General features: G+C 39.6%; 1 protein-coding gene across 1 annotated transcript in view; it reads right to left on the reverse strand.

Moving 5' to 3' along the window:
- LOC117304134 (tachykinin-like peptides receptor 99D) overlaps positions 1-8,145 on the reverse strand; it is a 28,690-nt gene extending 20,545 nt beyond the window's left edge. Inside the window, exon 1 of the mRNA XM_033788634.1 lies at positions 7,328-8,145. Coding sequence (XP_033644525.1) covers positions 7,328-8,035 — 708 coding nt within the window. The 5' untranslated portion in view covers positions 8,036-8,145. The remainder of the gene's footprint in view (positions 1-7,327) is intronic.
- Between the last annotated feature and the right edge of the window lie 10,279 nt (positions 8,146-18,424).

An 18,424-nucleotide genomic window follows, 5' to 3' on the forward strand; every position in this document is an offset into this window, starting at 1 on the left:
ACAGTAAAGGCTGGCTCACACATGACGCTTGCTATGACGAATCGGGGGTACGGCAAGCTACGTTAAGCTACGGTTTGCAATTTTAGAATTTGCCGTCAGTCATCGTGTGTTGCTATCAATTGTCGCTGACGAATCCGCTAGCGGCCGCAGATGACCGCAAATCTCGCGTCCGTCGGCAAATTTTCAACATGTTGAAAATGTGTGATGGCAGCAACATTCGGTGTGATTCCGTTCAGATTTCGTTTCAGAATTGTTTCGTTTCAGAAGTGTTTCCCCTTTTGCCGTCACTTTGTCGCCAACGTTTTGTAATATTCGCGTTCGTCGCCTTTCTCAGGGTCTTAGCAGCTACTATATGAGCCAGCCTTAAAGCCATGGTGGCTATTCAATATAACAGTTACACATAACAACTAACGAACAGCATGATATGCCACTGATATACACAGGTGTGGCGGTTTCAGTCTTCCGCCGTGTTCGGTTTTCCGGGTGACGTAGCCGGACATTTCACTACGTTGTTCGAACGGTTTAAGCTTTCCGGCGTGTTCAGTTTTCCGGGTGACGTAGCCAGACAAAAATACCACCGCGAGTACCCTGGCGATTACTGTAGTTCTCTCAGAGACCCCAAATTGTTTATTATTACGATTCTTTTCTGTTCAGTCACATTCTCTTGCCCCATCTTTACACGTATTCATGCGTACAACTTTAAGCAGGTCACACTGCTTGTGCCACACCAAATTCTCTCATACGATCCACGCGTTCGCCGCTCGTGTACTCGTGGACGCCGCCATGACAGCTACAGGAGAGTAACACGGATGACTCAATACAGCACTAAAAATTGACTACTTTTGCTTGCAGTGCGCAGGCATCGCATGACGTAACGTTACAGTATTTGGTCATTCGGAAAACTGAACACGGCGGAAAGTTGAAACCGCCACACCGGGCTGATAAACAAGCTGGCTCAACTTTCCGCAGTACAATTGCGTTGAATCACCGTACAGTTGCAATAAACCGCCGTACTATACAACGTCTATCGCAGTACATTTGCTTTAAAACGCCGCAATTTATTGCGATATATCGCTGAACTTTATTGCGTTATATCTTCATGAATTGCGACTTATTTCATTGCATTATATCTCCATAAATTTTACTATTCGACCCATTGTGTCCGACCAATCATGTTCGAACAATCCCAATGTGTCAAACCATGTTGTTATAACCTGGTAACAAATAATTGTGACGTTTTATTGGTCGAGAACCAATCACGGAAAGACGCATGTTCCATCAGCGCATTGTACAAGTTCCATAAAACATCATCGTAGCTAACACTGTACATAAACAAAGTACACATATACACATTTATCTAAATTGTGAACAAGCAAATTTTCGAACGACTTGTGAGCAAGGCATCTAAGATCATTTCTACAATAAAAACCTATCCGCTCAGCCTTGTTAATTTGTATCTGTTAATCACTTGGCAACGGTGAATAATATTGGCGAAGGCACAAAACCACGGCGAAATTGTGAAAGCATTACATTTGATTTGATTTGGTTTGATTTGATTTGATTTGATTTGATTTGGTTTCGACTAATTGAAAACAATTGTATGTTTAAACGGCACTACATGATGGAATAACTCAATGGCATAATATAACGGCACAACATAACGGCATATTTGACTTGCATAACATTAAGCGTATCGTAACGGTGCAACATAACAACACAACTTACTAGCACAACATAACTCGTGTGCAACATAACTCGTTTGCATAACATGACGGCACAACGTAACGGCTCAACACTACGTTATTAAATAAGAGTGAATAACATGACGGCACAACGTAACGGCTCAACACTACGACATTAATCACTGTGCATTATGACAAGATGGTACAACATAACGAAAAGAACGATGGCTTTTCTCAATGGCATATATGACGTCACAGTGGAACGGTAAAACACGACGGCAAAACTCACTTGCATAACACGATTGCACAGCGTATTCGGCACAATCACGAAGGCTAACTCACTGGCTTAACATGACATCACAGCGTATTCGGCACAATCACGAAGGCTAACTCACTGGCTTAACATGACATCACAGCGTATTCGGCACAATCACGAAGGCATAACTCACTTGCATAACATATGGCACAGCGTGTTCGGCACAATCACGAAGGCATACTGAGTACTGGGACTTCGGTTTCGTTCATTTTCGTTTTTAATTTAAGGTATGACGCAAAGATAGTTAGCGACAAAATACAACTAGAACGCTCAGTACACAAAACACAACTCCATCTATGCATTTAGGGTCCGATATCGAATCAATTTAGGTGACATTATATAGCATATAACAAGATGCGTTTTACCTGGGTCTTTACCACACTTTGTTCTAGCCATATCTTACATAATTTATGGACCCTCATGTTCACATAATTTTGAGCTAAGATACAGAAACGAAATATAACAACTGATTTTTTTATCAATCTAAATAAGTGTCTGCTTTACTCATCTTTCTTCCTTTTTTTCTTCTCTTGAATATGGATCTGTTTAGTGGAAAGAAGGAGTAGGTGTTTCACAGTGCTGAGCCACAGCTCTAAAAAGTCACACATAGAGGCTCGCAAGTATAAGGTGTGAGTACGCAACCTCTGTCCCTGGTTTCTACTTCCAGATCAATTGGGATGGTTCCATTCAGCATCACTAGGGAACGATCAGATGTACCTTTGGGAAGGTCAACGCTGGAGTGATTGACCTAGTGGAGGACAAGACTAATGCATTTTATAGTCATGCGTCATCAGGCAGCTTCTTGGTATTGAAATTTCAGAATCAAACACAACTGTATCAACATATTCAGAATCGAATACATTGGTATCGAAATGTGCTACGGAATTAACATGTATGTGTTCATGTTTTATAATAGAACAATCGTGCTGTGTCCAGCGCACATGACTTGTGTTGTTGTCTGACTATCATTGCTTTGACGGCAAAGGATGAGTATATTGGGCTCAACTAAATGGACGCCTGTGTTTACAAGCTCTTCAGTTACTCCGTAGACATTGCACTCACGTTCGTTGAATCCAAACAGTGGTAACACCTCATGGCGTATTAAACAGGTTTCTAAACTTGTTCGCATCTATATCATTGCTGAATTATTGGTCAAGCTATTAATTCATGCTTTGTAGTGTCTTCTATTGTAAACAACGGGAAGCTAAAAGTGAGCTTGATTGCATTGTGTTAGTGCACGCAGTCCATCTAGACAATACGATTATATGTGGGCATGCAGGGGCCCTTATGGGGTATTTTATACAAGGAAACAATTAACCGCCCAAAAGGTTGTTTAACGTGGACCCCACGAAGGTACTCCTTTTAAAAGGTAATACTATACAACAATAGCAGAAGCTCACATTATGATCCATAAGGTTGGACATGTCTCCACATTTAATTCAAACCGAGTGCCTTAAAAGGACATCCTCGCTTCGATTGTTGTGCAGAATACCAATAGGAACGATGCTAAATAAAACAATAGTCCAAACTAGACCTAAATGCAGAGCTGTTTCGTTAATAACGTTTTCAAATTTCTCGACTGAATTTGAAATTCTCTTGGCATCAAAGCAGTAATGACCAATCCAGCCTAATTTAAACATTTTGGTTTTTTTAGTTTACCATGTTCATGTGAGAACAAAGGGGTGTACTTGTACTACTCAAAGTGCAACAGTTAAACAACGTGTGTCTGTGCGTGGTCAACATGTCACATAGTATGTTTATATGAATACCTCAATCCTCTTAAACATCCTATAATACTAGTGCACCTGCAAGGCCACTTTGCACATGGCAGAATTTTTGCACTCTTTCACACAAATCAGCTGCAAACCTATAGGATCGTAGTTTACAGCATAGTGGCAATATTATAACGTCAAAAATATAATATTTAAAGCCTGATGTGGTAATCCCTATTTTAAAAATTAATAATAACAAATTCCCCAAACAAATTAAAAAATCAAATACATTATTTAAACTTTGAAAATCCAAATAAGCCTTCAAATGTAAACCAGCAACTAAGAAAGCACGTGATTTGAGTGAGAAAGAGTCCACTGTGCCCGCAGCCACCAAGCGCTTGGGGCCTTCTATATCTACTGTTATACAGTTTCTTTGTGAGGATAAAGTAATCGCTAATCAAACATTTTCAATTGAGACCGTTTCCTTATTTTTTGCCTTAAGCATTGTGAATCAATACTTGTTTTAAATAAATACTCCCCGACTTACTATAACTATAGCCCACTTTTCTCAAAGGATAATAATTTGTGATTAATTGCCATTGGTTGACGTCTGCGACCCCCCGGGGAAAGTTTCAGAAAGAATGAAGCCCGTCCATACAAAAGTTATTCAACATTCCCCTTCTGAAACACATTGAATAAAGATTGGAACATTGTGTTTAGAATGAATATTGTTTACTACTGATTTCTACAGGCGATAACACTGGTGTGCAAACTGTCAAATGTTTGTGTTGCTCTGATCTATCTGTATCCTTATTACTGTTTGGGGGACTCAGGAATTATGTTAACAAAGCTGCAAATTAATAAATGTTTTTGTTATTTCATAACAAGATAATATAGGTTTAAAAGGGAGGGGAGCGCCGTTTACTAAAAGCACAAAGGACAATGGTAATTAACTCGAAAGGTAGACAAATAATAATCATACAGTTTAACCCTATACAAAGTGCGTGGTTATGAATGTGTCTTTTATGAAATGGAAGCCTCGTATAAACCATTTAATCGTTGGGTGCGTTCAGACGCGGTACTAAAGTTGGTTTACCTCATGGTTCAACTCGATTGAGTTCAACTCAGTGTGTATGAACGGATCTAAAGTTAGTCTGAATTGAGTTCGACCCACAAAAGATAAACCGTCCAGGGGGGGGGGGGTTTATCTTTAGACCGCTTCGGGTTTATCTTTTAAAACTGTGTGTGGACAGAATAGAAAAGACCACATCCGGTTTAACTCACAACAGGCGACCCATTGACCTCCGTAATCATTACGTAAACACACGGTGACCAATGAACATGACACTAAACAGGATGTTAGAGTAACGGGGTCGCGTTTTCTTTGACCTCTTAAAACCAAAGATAAACCGGATCGGGTTTAACTCAGTGCTGTCTGAACACAAGGGGTTTTTATTTTTACGATCACCCCCTGCTGCTCGTAAAAGTTAAACCGGTTCGGGTCTAACTTAGTACGCTGTCTGAACATACCCCTTGTGTAATGCGTTTTTCCGCGAGACAGAGTTGGTCTAAATTCATGGTGTGCACATCACCTAATGGGATGTTTAAAGACACTGGACACCTAGTGGTAATTGTCAAAAACCAGTCTTCTCACTTGGTGTATCTCAACATTATGCATAAAATAACAAACATATGAAAACTTAAGCTCGATTTGTCATCGGAGTTGCTAGATAACTATGAAAGAAAAAGGAAAACACCCTTGCCACACGAAGTTGTGTGCTTTCAGATGCTTGATTTCGAGACCTCAAATTCTGAAGTTGAGGTCTTTAAATCAAATTCGTGGACAATTAGTTCTTTCTCGAAAACTATGTCACTTCAGCGAGAGCCGTTTCTCACAATGTTTTATACCATCAACCTCTCCCCGTTGCTCGTGAGGTTTTATGCTGATATTTATTTTGAGTAATTACCCAAAGTTTCCAGTGTCTTTAAGTGAAGGACAACGCAGAAAAGGACTAATTGACAACTTTAAGAGTCCTATACCCGATATAAAAAACAAAACAAACAGTTTTGTTTTTTCTCTTTTAGGCTAGGCCTAATTATCCTATTTCATGCATGGTCACACATAGTACGGATACCGGTCAATGGCAATGATGGTGGCGTGCTAGACATCCGTCATCTTACTTTAGTTTTAGCTTTTCCAAGGAGCAGTCATAAAACTACACATGTCCTACTTATGCTTCCCAAACCCTTCACGTCGTGATTGCTTTGTGTGGAATCTCCAATCCGAGGCTAGTATTTACTTGCTGTAGTTGAGTCTTGCAGGGGTCCCCCCACCACAACCACCTCCTTACTCACTTTGATCTTAAGATTGACATTAAATCTTTGAAGTTAATGAACATAACACATAACACAATTCTACACTGTAAAAACAAGTGTCTAGGTTTTGTAACAGATTTCGAACGCGTCAAAGGGTTTAGGTTAAACACTTAACAGTCTATAGGGCCCATGAGTTGTGTTGTAAAGCAGTGGTTTAAACATCAAACTTAAACACTAGTGTTTAGTAAACTTTGATGTACTGATGACCTTTTAAACGCTTCCTAAACACAATGCTAACGGCCGATGCGTCAAACTAAACGCGCCAAATGTTTACAGTTTTTACCATGACGCGTTTAGTTTGACGCATCGGCCGTTAACATTGTGTTTAGGAAGCGTTTAAAAGGTCCTCAGTACATCAAAGTTTGCTAAACACCAGTGTTTAAGTTTGATGTTTAAACCACTGCTTAACAACACAACTCATGGGCCCTATACACTGTTATTAGGTGTTTAACCTAAACCCCTTGACGCGTTCGAAATCTGTTACAGAACCTAAACACTTGTTTTTACAGTGTAGGTGTGACCTTCATAAGCGGAATACTAATTAATTTTCTGTGTTTAAACAGAGCACGGGGATCCTTTTTAGTAATAGCTTGATAAACGACCCACTAAACGCCAATTATGTATTGCACACTAAGGCAAAGTATACCAACATATCTAATACATGTGAATTGGGCAGCAGGGTACCTGGGATTAGGCAAGGTACCTGCGAATAGGACGAGGGTTACCCATAGTAATGGGACGCAATACTTTTATATTCATTTCACAGACAAAATGACATGTGGTTATACAAAATACATATGGAAGTTAAAACAAAACGTGATAATAACTGTTGAATTGTATGTGCAAGAAATGTACCCCGATGCGCGGCCATCCACAATAATATTGGACTGTTGTCCATGGCAATTCCGCTGATATTTAAACACATGTTGTATAAGGCCACCATTACAATCTTACAAATTAATAGTTGCTTATAGCCTACCAGTGGGTGAGCAAGGGTGGGACGTCCCTCAGAACCCTTAACCCTTGTCCTAACAATTGAGTTATAAAAGGACATCAATTACCCGAAACATCACATGCGTATTTGCGCAAGCCTAGCCCCCCTCCCCCAAACGCCCCACCCCTCCATCCACAAATGAAATGTGTATACGCCGCAGTAGGGAAGTTATATTCGACACCATCACTACATTATTGATTAATTTGAATTGAGGTCCAGAAATATTTTAAACAAAATCTATACTTACTCGTATCTTGGATTCAGTCATTCTTCTGTCCCTGTTAGCTTCCATTTCTCCCGGTGTTTTGCGAGCCCAAATTCGAATTCCTATGCGACTATAGGCCATGGCAAGTACTGCCAATGGAAGGAAATACTGCAGGACCATGGTAGCGAAGCTGTAGTTACCTCTTTGGTCCCATTCCTCAGAGCAATAGGTGATACCATTCTCTACATAGACACTGGTGTATATAGCAGTTGGTAGACCTAACGCGCCGGAACTAATCCATATGAAGCCGATAACTAGAAGGGTTCCGGTGGATCCGAGTCTTGGTCGGAGTGGATGGATTATAGCCATATATCGCTCCATACTGATGGCAACAAGCGTAAATATACTAACAGATACAGAGACACTCTGAAAAAACGATACTGCTTTGCACATTACTGGGCCAAAGGGCCACGTCATGTACAGAGTCGAGTAAAAGGTAAAGTTAACGCACATAACTGCCATAAGTTGATCACTAACGGCCAAATTCACAACAAAGTAGTTAGTGACTGTACGCATTCTTCGATGACCCAGCACGATGTAACAAACAATGGCATTACCACCGATTCCAAACACTGTTATTAGCCCAAATATTATCCCAAAAAGAACTTGCAACCACACGGGTTCTCTATAGTACTCCACGCAAACATCAGAATATCCACCACTACTGTCGTTGCTGTACGATATATTCATTGTTTAATAATCAGTTCGTTTCTCTTCTATTAGTAGAAACGTCACTTCAGAAGATAGACCTTAGGATCACAGTTTGTCGTCCTTCACGGTTCGGCTTTTCAAATTGCAGATTCTGTTGAATAATTAGATAAGAATAAATAAACATTAACAAGCAGTAAAGTTTATGGATATTTTGTGAAAAGAATAAGCCCTTAAAAGTGAAGTAAAGAAAACTTTTGTAAGAAATTATTAAAAGTACAGTGCAATAGATGTTTTACAAAATCAACAATATGAACGGAGAAAATGTACAAACATACATAACTCTGCATGCATATAAAAGAACGTGTTTTACTTGGATGGTGAGACAGGTGTGATTTCCAACTTCGAGAGTAAAGGAAATTGAATTAGGGATTTTATAACAACAGTATTGATTTGTATTCATGTAGGACTAATTTTCCTTGATTCTTAGTGAATGATTTCACCCAGGAGCGGTCAATAAACTCCAACATCACGAAAGACAAGTAACGTCCTACCTAACTCTTTACAGCTTGTCAAATCTAAGCGTTCTATCCGATAAAATTACCGTTAGAATTACTGCTGCTCAATCATTCACGGCAATTAATCTTGTCTTTCTAGGAGTAAGATTTTCTGATTGCAAGTACAATCAGATTAAATTTCCGGAACGTGTACGTGTATTTAAACAAGAGCTGACTGGTTTTACACTGTGAGCGGGATGTAAGTGTATATCCAGGCTGAAGCAAACGAGTGACAACATGTTAATAACACCACTCCGATGAGACATCCAATCATTGTTTGAGACTGTCAACCATTGCCTCCTACGCGTTTAGGAGATGACTGTTTGCAGTAATTAGCAAATAACAACTGCTCGTGAAAAATAGTCGCTCCAATAATTTCTTGAGAACTTTAAAATGTTTATGGGGAAACGCTTAATAGTTCGGCAATATGGGAATACTCATTAAGATCAATCAATATGCAGGTTTATGTTGTGAGTTTATCAATCATGACAAACATCAACACAATGCTTGAATAATTTTGCCGATAAAGGACTCCCCTGAATGACTTTAAAGGGATTTATATGTCAAAACAAGAACTAAATGCAGTCTTTTATCTAAATGGGTTAGAAATAAAAGGTATAGTACATGTACAAATGATATTACAAAAGCATGACCTCGTCTTTAGGATAGTTGTGGCCGCTTATAAGACCTCGTTTAATATACCTGCATAAACAGATGTGATTCCAAAAGCAACCTCACACACTTGTAACATGTAATCGCTGCAGAATTAATAAACAAATAAGACTTGCAATTTGTAATCGAAAAAATGCAAGTGGTCGAAAACACTTAACACATTATTGAGCAGAATGCATGTTGTTTTGATTGGTTATGTTTTATTTATTTCAAAACTTTTTAAAATGTGTACTACTGCAAACAACTTAGGCTCGGCCCTTTTAGTACTCGGACTTTTTACATACTACCTGTCTCAGTGCATTTTTGCATGTGATTAACTTTTATAATCCATTTTTCACATTTCATAAACATTGTAATTGTTTAAAGTTTTTCTATAAGGAAAGCGAAGAAATGTACGGACTGGTGCGATTAAAATGTCTTTAAATTTTTAAATGCCGGATGTGATGGGCATCAGGTTAACTCGGCGGTTTCTTTCTCTGTCGTTCATCTTTTTATTTGATGTGTCACTGGAACAAATCTTTATAGCACATGAAAGAACTTAAATACTGAGATGATTGGTTTACAAATGTCGGTTCCTTCAGGCGTGTCGGTTCCTTCATATAGGCCTATCGGTTCCTTCATAGGCCTATCGGTTCCTTCATATGGGCCTGTCGGTTCCTCCACATAGGCCTGTCGGTGCCTTCATAGGCCTGTCGGTTCCTTCATATGGCCCCGTTGGTTCCTTCATTGGTCTGTCGGTTCCTTCATGTAGGTCTGTTGATTCCTCCATGTAGACATATAGACCTGTCGGTTCCTTCATATAGGCCAGTCGGTTCATCCATATAGGCATATAGGCATGCGGGTTCCTCCATTATAGGGATGTCGGTTCCTACATAGGTCTGTCGGTTTCTCAATATAGGCCTGGAGGGTTCCTTCATATAGGCCAGTCGGTTCCTTTATATGGGCCTGTCGGTTCATAGGTCTACCGGTTCCTTCATTTAGGTCTGTCGGTTCCTCCATATAGGACTGACGGTTCCTCCATATAGGCCTGTCGGTTCATAGGTCTGTCGGTTCCTTCATTTAGGTCTGTCGGTTCCTCCATATAGGACTGTCGGTTCCTTCATATGGGCCTGTCGGTTCATAGGTCTGTCGATTCCTTCATTTAGGTCTGTCGGTTCCTTCATATGGGCCTGTCGGTTCATAGGTCTGTCGGTTCCTTCATTTAGGTCTGTCGTTTCCTCCATATAGGACTGTCGGTTCCTTCATATGGGGCTGTCGGTTCATAGGTCTGTCGGTTCCTCCATATAGGACTGTCGGTTCCTTCATATGGACCTGTCGGTTCATAGGTCTGTCGGTTCCTTCATTTAGGTATGTCGGTTCCTTCATATGGGCCTGTCGGTTCATAGGTCTGTCGGTTCCTTCATTTAGGTCTGTCGTTTCCTCCATATAGGACTGTCGGTTCCTTCATATGGGGCTGTCGGTTCATAGGTCTGTCGGTTCCTCCATATAGGACTGTCGGTTCCTTCATATGGACCTGTCGGTTCATAGGTCTGTCGGTTCCTTCATTTAGGTCTGTCGGTTCCTCCATATAGGACTGTCGGTTCCTTCATATGGACCTGTCGGTTCATAGGTCTGTCGGTTCCTTCATTTAGGTATGTCGGTTCCTTCATATGGGCCTGTCGGTTCATAGGTCTGTCGGTTCCTTCATTTAGGTCTGTCGGTTCCTCCATATAGGACTGTCGGTTCCTTCATATGGGCCTGTCGGTTCAAAGGTCTGTCGGTTCCTTCATTTAGGTCTGTCGGTTCCTCCAAATAGAACTGTCAGTTCCTCCATATAGGCCTGTCGGTTCCTCAAAATGTGGAAATGCATCACGTTAACTTCCCATTATTTACTCGAAATTTGATTTATGTAAATAAGTTACCAATTGTGATATACATCAGTGTTACACCAACACTGATGATAATAGCTCATAGGGTTAAATGTACATAAAAACGCTACATTGACGAAAACAGACTTGATGCACATAGAGCACGCAAATAAGCTCAAGCTATACAAGTTTGCTTTGAATATACAAACATTTCCTTTTTGGTAATGATATTCTGTTTATTGCTCTGACAAACTGTACATGCAGCACATCGCGTAAAGTGGAGTTCATGCTATAGGCCGGTTTATCTTGCGCGCAACCCTAAGACTAAGGCCAAAAAAAACGTGTCTTTTTATGATCCCGCGTCACGATTTCCGACGCCCGACCATCGCGCGACCGACTATAACTCGGCCTTATTGCAAATGCGAAAAATCGCGATGGTTTATTTGTTCTGTTAATAATTCTTCTTCATTATTTCATAGATGAAGTTACCCTTAAATCATGTTTCACTTTTTCATTTGGAATTTGAGGTCAATATTTCGATGACTGTGGCAATCAGTTATTTGACCAATGCATCTTGGGTTTATGGATGAACTGTTTTCATTTCTCTACTATTATTATTTAATACACAAATAGTTAGGTCGCACATGTATAGCACAATGTCAACTGAGGTATTCATATTTAAAGAAAACACATCAACAAACGTTTAATATGTCTGTTCTGTTGATATATTCAAATATACTTGTTTCGATTTGAAAAATCGAAGTAAACGATTGTCGAAAGTTGGTTGCCCGGTAGCTAGAGGCAGTTCGAACCCTACCCGCGTAACATGCCTGTGATCTTCTTTTCACAGGACTCGGGAAATTACTGAGTACACAGTGCTAACAGACATCGGTATATGGGTAAAACAAAAAAATGATGTATCCCCGATGCAAATTTAACATCTAATTTAACAAAGATATGTCAATGAAACAAAATCTTGCACTATTTTAAGTGGCCTGACGCTTCACCCCTAACAGAGTCGTGCGTGCCCTTCAAAAAATGAAAAATGAAGCCTGTTTGATAAACGCATAAATGCATGGGCTTAGTGCTTTGTTAAGTATGCATGGTCTGCCTTGCACTTTAGTAAAAAGCCCCCCCCCCCGTCCCCTCCCCTGAAAAAAATAATGTAATGAGCAATTGCATTTAAATATGTAGGGGTGTGTGTATTGATGTGTCTTTGGTGGTTAGCAAGACAAAGTGACATCAAAGCCCGTAAAGTTGCACCGTCTTACGGGCAGTTATATAGCAATGTCATGGTGATCGACCATGTAATGAAAGTCGAATCAAGCCCCATGTCCTGCCTAATCGCCATCTTAACCAAATTGACATTTCAAGTTTGCTTCCTTGCTATACTGCAATAAGAAATGTTGCTTAGATCATAGCTTGAACGAAAAAGGAGAAAAAAAGCAAAGGTAAATAAAGTGCTCAATTGAAACTGCGTTTAAAGTCTGCTGAAAAGAAATACATTCGTCTAGTAATGAAAATAATGTGATCTTTATTTTAAGGATTCACACAGTGAATGCATAAAATAATCCCTTCGTGATGGAGGGACTCATTGCAGTCGTCAGTTAAATCCCACTAGACATTCGTCATGTATTTACCAAGTCAAAGGTAATTAAACTACGAAGAAGGCCATGGGTGACGACGAGTTTGTGATTATTAGGTGAGGATTTATATTTGCAAACCCTGTGCAGCACCCGGTCACCTGGGATGGATCTGAACATCATATGGGACCGCTAGAAAGAAAGATTCATAACGTTTGACCTGTATATATGGTTCTTTCAGTGACAAACTATTCACGGGTGATTCGGTGGATTTGGGAGAAAGTGTTTTATATATTTTTTTCGGGGATTGGGTTTTGCATTTTGGCTACTTTAACAAGCACATAACCATATACCCCTAGATATATACGACCAAACGACCTGTATCTAATAAAAGTATTAAAAAGAGTTGGCAGAGTTTGTGTTTTTGTTAACCTATCTAGGCGGTGTCTTATTTCCGGGTAAGATAATACATGTCCGTCGAAATCAAGAAATTTAATATATCATCGAGTTGCAACTTTTATTTAGATTCTTCTCATATTTCCGATTCTTTCATGGAATATAAATTCACTTCAACAGTACAAACATCTGAGAGGTCTTTATTCGCTACTTATTTTTGTGCTGAACTTTAGATTTCTGATAATATCTTCCAATCTCATATGACTTATTTAGAGCTAAAGTTGGTGAGAAAGAAAACAACAGCCAATATAGGCATTGTTACCATGGAGACCGCGCTGATAACCTGCAAAGTCTTGTCATACAACCACACCGGAAAAATATCGCAGGCAGTGGACACTATTGGTAATGACTCAAATATCGCAGGCAGTGGACACTATTGGTAATGACTCAAATAATCGCAGGCAGTGGACACTATTGGTAATTAAATATCGCTGGCGGTGGACACTAATGGCAATTAAATATCGCAGGCAGTGGACACTATTGGTAATTAAATATCGCAGGCAGTGGACACCATTGGTAATTAAATATCGCAGGCAGTGGACACTATTGGTAATTAAATATCGCAGGCAGTGTACACTATTGGTAAATATCGCAGGCAGTGGACACTATTGGTAAATATCGCAGGCAGTGGACACTATTGGTAATCGCAGGCAGTGGACACTATTGGTAATCGCAGGCAGTGGACACTATTGGTAATCGCAGGCAGTGGACACTATTGGTAATCGCAGGCAGTGGACACTATTGGTAATTACTCAAAATATCGCAGGCAGTGGACACTATTGGTAATGACTCAAGGCAGTGGACACTATTGGTAATTACTCAAATATCGCAGGCAGTGTACACTATTGGTAAATATCGCAGGCAGTGGACACTATTGGTAAATATCGCAGGCAGTGGACACTACTGGTAATTACTCCAAATATCGCAGGCAGTGGACACTATTGGTAATTGTTAAAGGCAGTGGACACTATTGGTAATTACTCCAAATAATGATCAACATAAAACCTCACTTGGTAACGAGTAATGGAGAGAGGTCGGTATTATAAAACATTGTGAGAAACGGCTCCCTCTGAAGTGACGTAGTTTTCGAGAAAGAAATAATTTTCCACGAATTTGATTTCGAGCATCCCGAAATCAAGCATCTGAAAGCACACAACTTCGTGTCTCTTCTTTCGTAGTTATCTCGCAACTACGACGACCAATTGAGTTCAAATTTTCACAGCTTTGTTACTTTATGCATATGTTGAGACACAGCAAGTGAGGAGACTGGTCTTTGACAATTACCAATAGTGTCCACTGTTTTTAACGAAAATATGAAAGACCCATACAACAAACAATGTGTAAATATACCTTTAATGGTTGTAGATGACACATCTAATGGTGTTTGATGTTATCCACTAAAACCGTTCCACGTTGTAGTGCGATAGAGACATTGTAGTCAATAAACTCAAGCATTGTTTTATATCAAGTGACGGAAATGAAATATCAGAGCTATCCATATTATTTACAGGAAAACCATTAGAAGTTGAAATGTATGGGGTTTATTATACATTATATTATAGATATTATGCTTGCAGGTAAAGTCTTACGAGTATCATGGATTAAAGTTGTCTTTAACGATATGGCATTTCCCGGTCTCCTTACAAGCTTAACTGTATTGTTCATAATATTATTTCGTTCCCTTGAATTTATCATTCCCTCAGCGCGAGTACGTTCCCAAATAATATTTTCGTACCCTGCCTATTCGGGTGCTCCGCATCTATAATCCAAATAATCGTTTGGATAATCTTTTCGGGTTCTCGAACTAGGGGAAGCTCCGCAAACTCGAGTGAATAAATATTTAATTGGTTGTCACTCTGATGTCTCTGAATTATAGCTATGTTCATTTCGATTTTGTTTGTTTTTCCCCGATATTTGTTACATATATTTTTTTTTACAAACGTAATTGCCTTTATGTATAGAGCAGTGTAAAGCAGTATAAGGGGTGAAATCTTTCTATTTTGAGGTAAATGATGCCACGTTCGCCAATTTGTTTATTGGCTGTCACTTATCAATTCTGGCATTATCATTACTTTAATCACTAAATCCATCGTTGATTGAGCTCTTTACGTGCCAATTAGTATCTAACGTTATTTCTGAGTTCTTACAATTTAGTCAGTCTCTATGCTCGAAGAACACTTTCCAAAAAAATTAATTGAATACTTGAAGGGGCAGGTTGTTAGATTGAAGCCCAAATCATGTCATTACAAAGTATGTTATAATTATTCAATTGAGCTGGCCCTCAAGATGGCACTAGCACAGTACTGTAAAGTACAGTAACTTAAATAATGATCTGTATTGGTGTCCCTGTGACCTATTTCATACCCGGAACTACACTTATCCTGCCAATTGGGAATGATGGACTAGAAGAAGACACCGTGCGAATCAGCTACTGGCCACTTGATATAGCATGGTGTCCCTAAGGTTATTTATAATGGAAATGAACATGTGGAAGAGGGGGTAGAATTACTCTGCTTAAACCTACTCATTTGTCATGAATGTGAATATAGGACTGTAGCGCCCCATCAATGATACACTCTATATGGATATCACTGCAGTTCAAAACAGCTAGTCATGTCACAGATTTTGTTCTTCAATCCTATCAAGAATGACTAACGTGTTCTCCACAAACAAAATACAGAAGCCTAGTTCGATCGTTGTAAAGATGCTGAGCAGACCTGCTACAGCTACCTTGACATATTTTCCCTTTCACTCTGTCCGCACAATGTCGTTCAAATTATAACTTTATAGGAACGTTACAGAATCAGTTTTTGCTAACAGGCAGTCATTTTTTAAAAGAAATTGGTGCGATATTTTTATGAATTTAACTAAACACGGTGTTGAAAAACAAGAGCTAAATTAAGATATTGTAAATTTTTAACAACTTCGCAAACCTTGGAAAGTTCTTCTTTGTTTTTTAAACCTGGTCTTAATTTCCGTTTCACGTTTGACCATTCAGAACATGAGATAAAAGGGCGATTGACGTAATGTTTGGCGTGTAGGCTTGCAACCTAGAGCATGCTGCTACATACGGTATACTAGTACACTCTAAAAAGTAACGTTTATGCTAAACGCGTTGTTGTGTTAATATTTGAACGCAAGTGTTTATTTAAAATCGCCTAGTGCGAATTTTTAAACACCAGACGTCTATCTCTTAACGCTCTTAAGTTGTACCTGTTTATACCTCTCTCAATAACGCGTTTGTGTGTTTAAATTCAAACGGAAAGTGTTTTGAAATCAGCGCTTAACGTTCATTTAAAAACGCATGGTGTTACAGAGAACGAAGACATGTTTCGTTTACGTTGCCAATAAACGCCACGCTTATGTACGTCTTTATTTGAACGCATGTTAGCGTTATTATTCAAACGGACAGGTGTTTGTTTCAAGACACGTTCCGTTTGTTTGTTGGATGCTTGCGATTTACAAAAAAAAATAAAAAAAATTGTGGATTATATACTCGGTGGGTTAGGGTTTCTAGCGAAGTTCAAAACTAGAAATACCCCCCAGAAACCCATAAAACAACATTATAACGATGTTGTATTTTTTGTGATTGGTGAAAGGACGTCACATGAACGATAAAATTAAGGAGGGGCAGCTGAGATTATAATACATCATCCTCTTCAAGATATCCCCTCTAGCCCCCGCCCCTCCCACCACACCTCCCCAGCCGATCCGCGTGCCTGATGGAACCAGTGAGTCAAAGTCATGACTTGCATGTATTATAATTATTATGACACTATTATTAAAGCAGACGATAATCTTACATCTGGTCCCACCATCCGGGACTCCGCGACCGCACTCGGCACGTGTGATACAATCAGCCAATTGGCGTCTTGCATCGATCGCATCGCACTTTTAGGCGCGCAAAGAGGAAAAAAAAATTACTTGACCTGTGACCCGCGCCATCTTTAGTGTTATAACACCCCTTGCTCATTGGTTTAGAGCGCGTCACATGACATGTCTTAGTTTTGCTAGACGACGGCCGTGTGATAGTGCGTCGGTTTGCCATGCGCTAGTCCGACAGACTAGCACACGGCGTGCAGTACCCAGACGTCCGTTGCGTGTACGAGGATGATAAATTAATAGTCTGTAACCATTTCGGACTGCACTACACTACATTGAACACAGTAAGTAAAAGTGTTTGCAATCTGTATTCGCGTCGTCCGTGGATTGTAGCATTCAGGTCTGTAACTTAATAATAATAGTACAGTATTTCGAAATGTTTGGGGTGTTATAAAACAAATATTGACTGCTTTTACTCGTGCAATGGTTAAAAACTATGACTCCCTCGGTGATCCCCGGAGCGTTCTATTTTCCCTCGGCTTCGCCTCGGGAAAATAGAACGCTCCGGGGATCACCTCGGGAGTCATAGTTTTAACCATAGCACTCGAAGCAGTCAACATTTGTATACTAGTGTATAGTGCGTGTGACAAGTCGTCGTCGACTGGACTATTCCTCAAAAGTTGGTGAGTATAGAATTTGCAATACAAAAATGAGTGCCTTACGAACGGCTTCTTACCTAGAATAATGCCCAATTGACAGCAATCTGCCTTTTTAGAGTAAAGTTGCAGTTTATTGGACAGTACAGAAAAGCTAACTTCCAAACAACTGTTCTGTGTTCAAACCAATGCCCCTGCTGTCATGGCTGTACATGCTGTACACGCAGCTAACGTTGCGCGTCATGAATGTACGACGTGGCGTGCTCTACCTCTAGATTTTACTAAAATAAAATACACATGTAGGCCTATGTTCGATTATACATAGTTAGCACTTCTTGTCTACGTACATGACGTACATGACGTACACAAGCGATGTATTGACCATAAAACACCATCAAAACATGTAACGTTGACGACATTATGGTTGACATTGAATTGAATAGTTTGTGTAGTTCGTAGCACACTACACTGGCATGACCAGATGACTGGAATTAACTTCTGTTGTTTTGTTTCTATGGGCCTTGTCAGTTATTCCTTTGGTAAGCATGAAAAATGATAAGGTCTTGTAAAATGGGGAAGTTTTTTAGCATGCTATGTTATGTATGTGTCATGTGTATAAGCACAGCTCTAAATACTTACTGTGGCACTGACCATTATTAAATTTATGCCACAATAACACAACCAAACAAGGCTTGCACTCTCAGTTCTTTTAAAAACACATACTTTGAATTATTCACTTCTTTGTTAGGTTTTAAATTCTAAACCTTAATGTTCAAATCGAAATAAAACAAATAAATAAATACAGACAGTTTAGTTTAAAATATTGTTGGTCCAATGG

Source organism: Asterias rubens, chromosome 20, assembly GCF_902459465.1.
Source record: "Asterias rubens chromosome 20, eAstRub1.3, whole genome shotgun sequence".
Lineage (NCBI taxonomy): Eukaryota > Metazoa > Echinodermata > Asteroidea > Forcipulatida > Asteriidae > Asterias > Asterias rubens.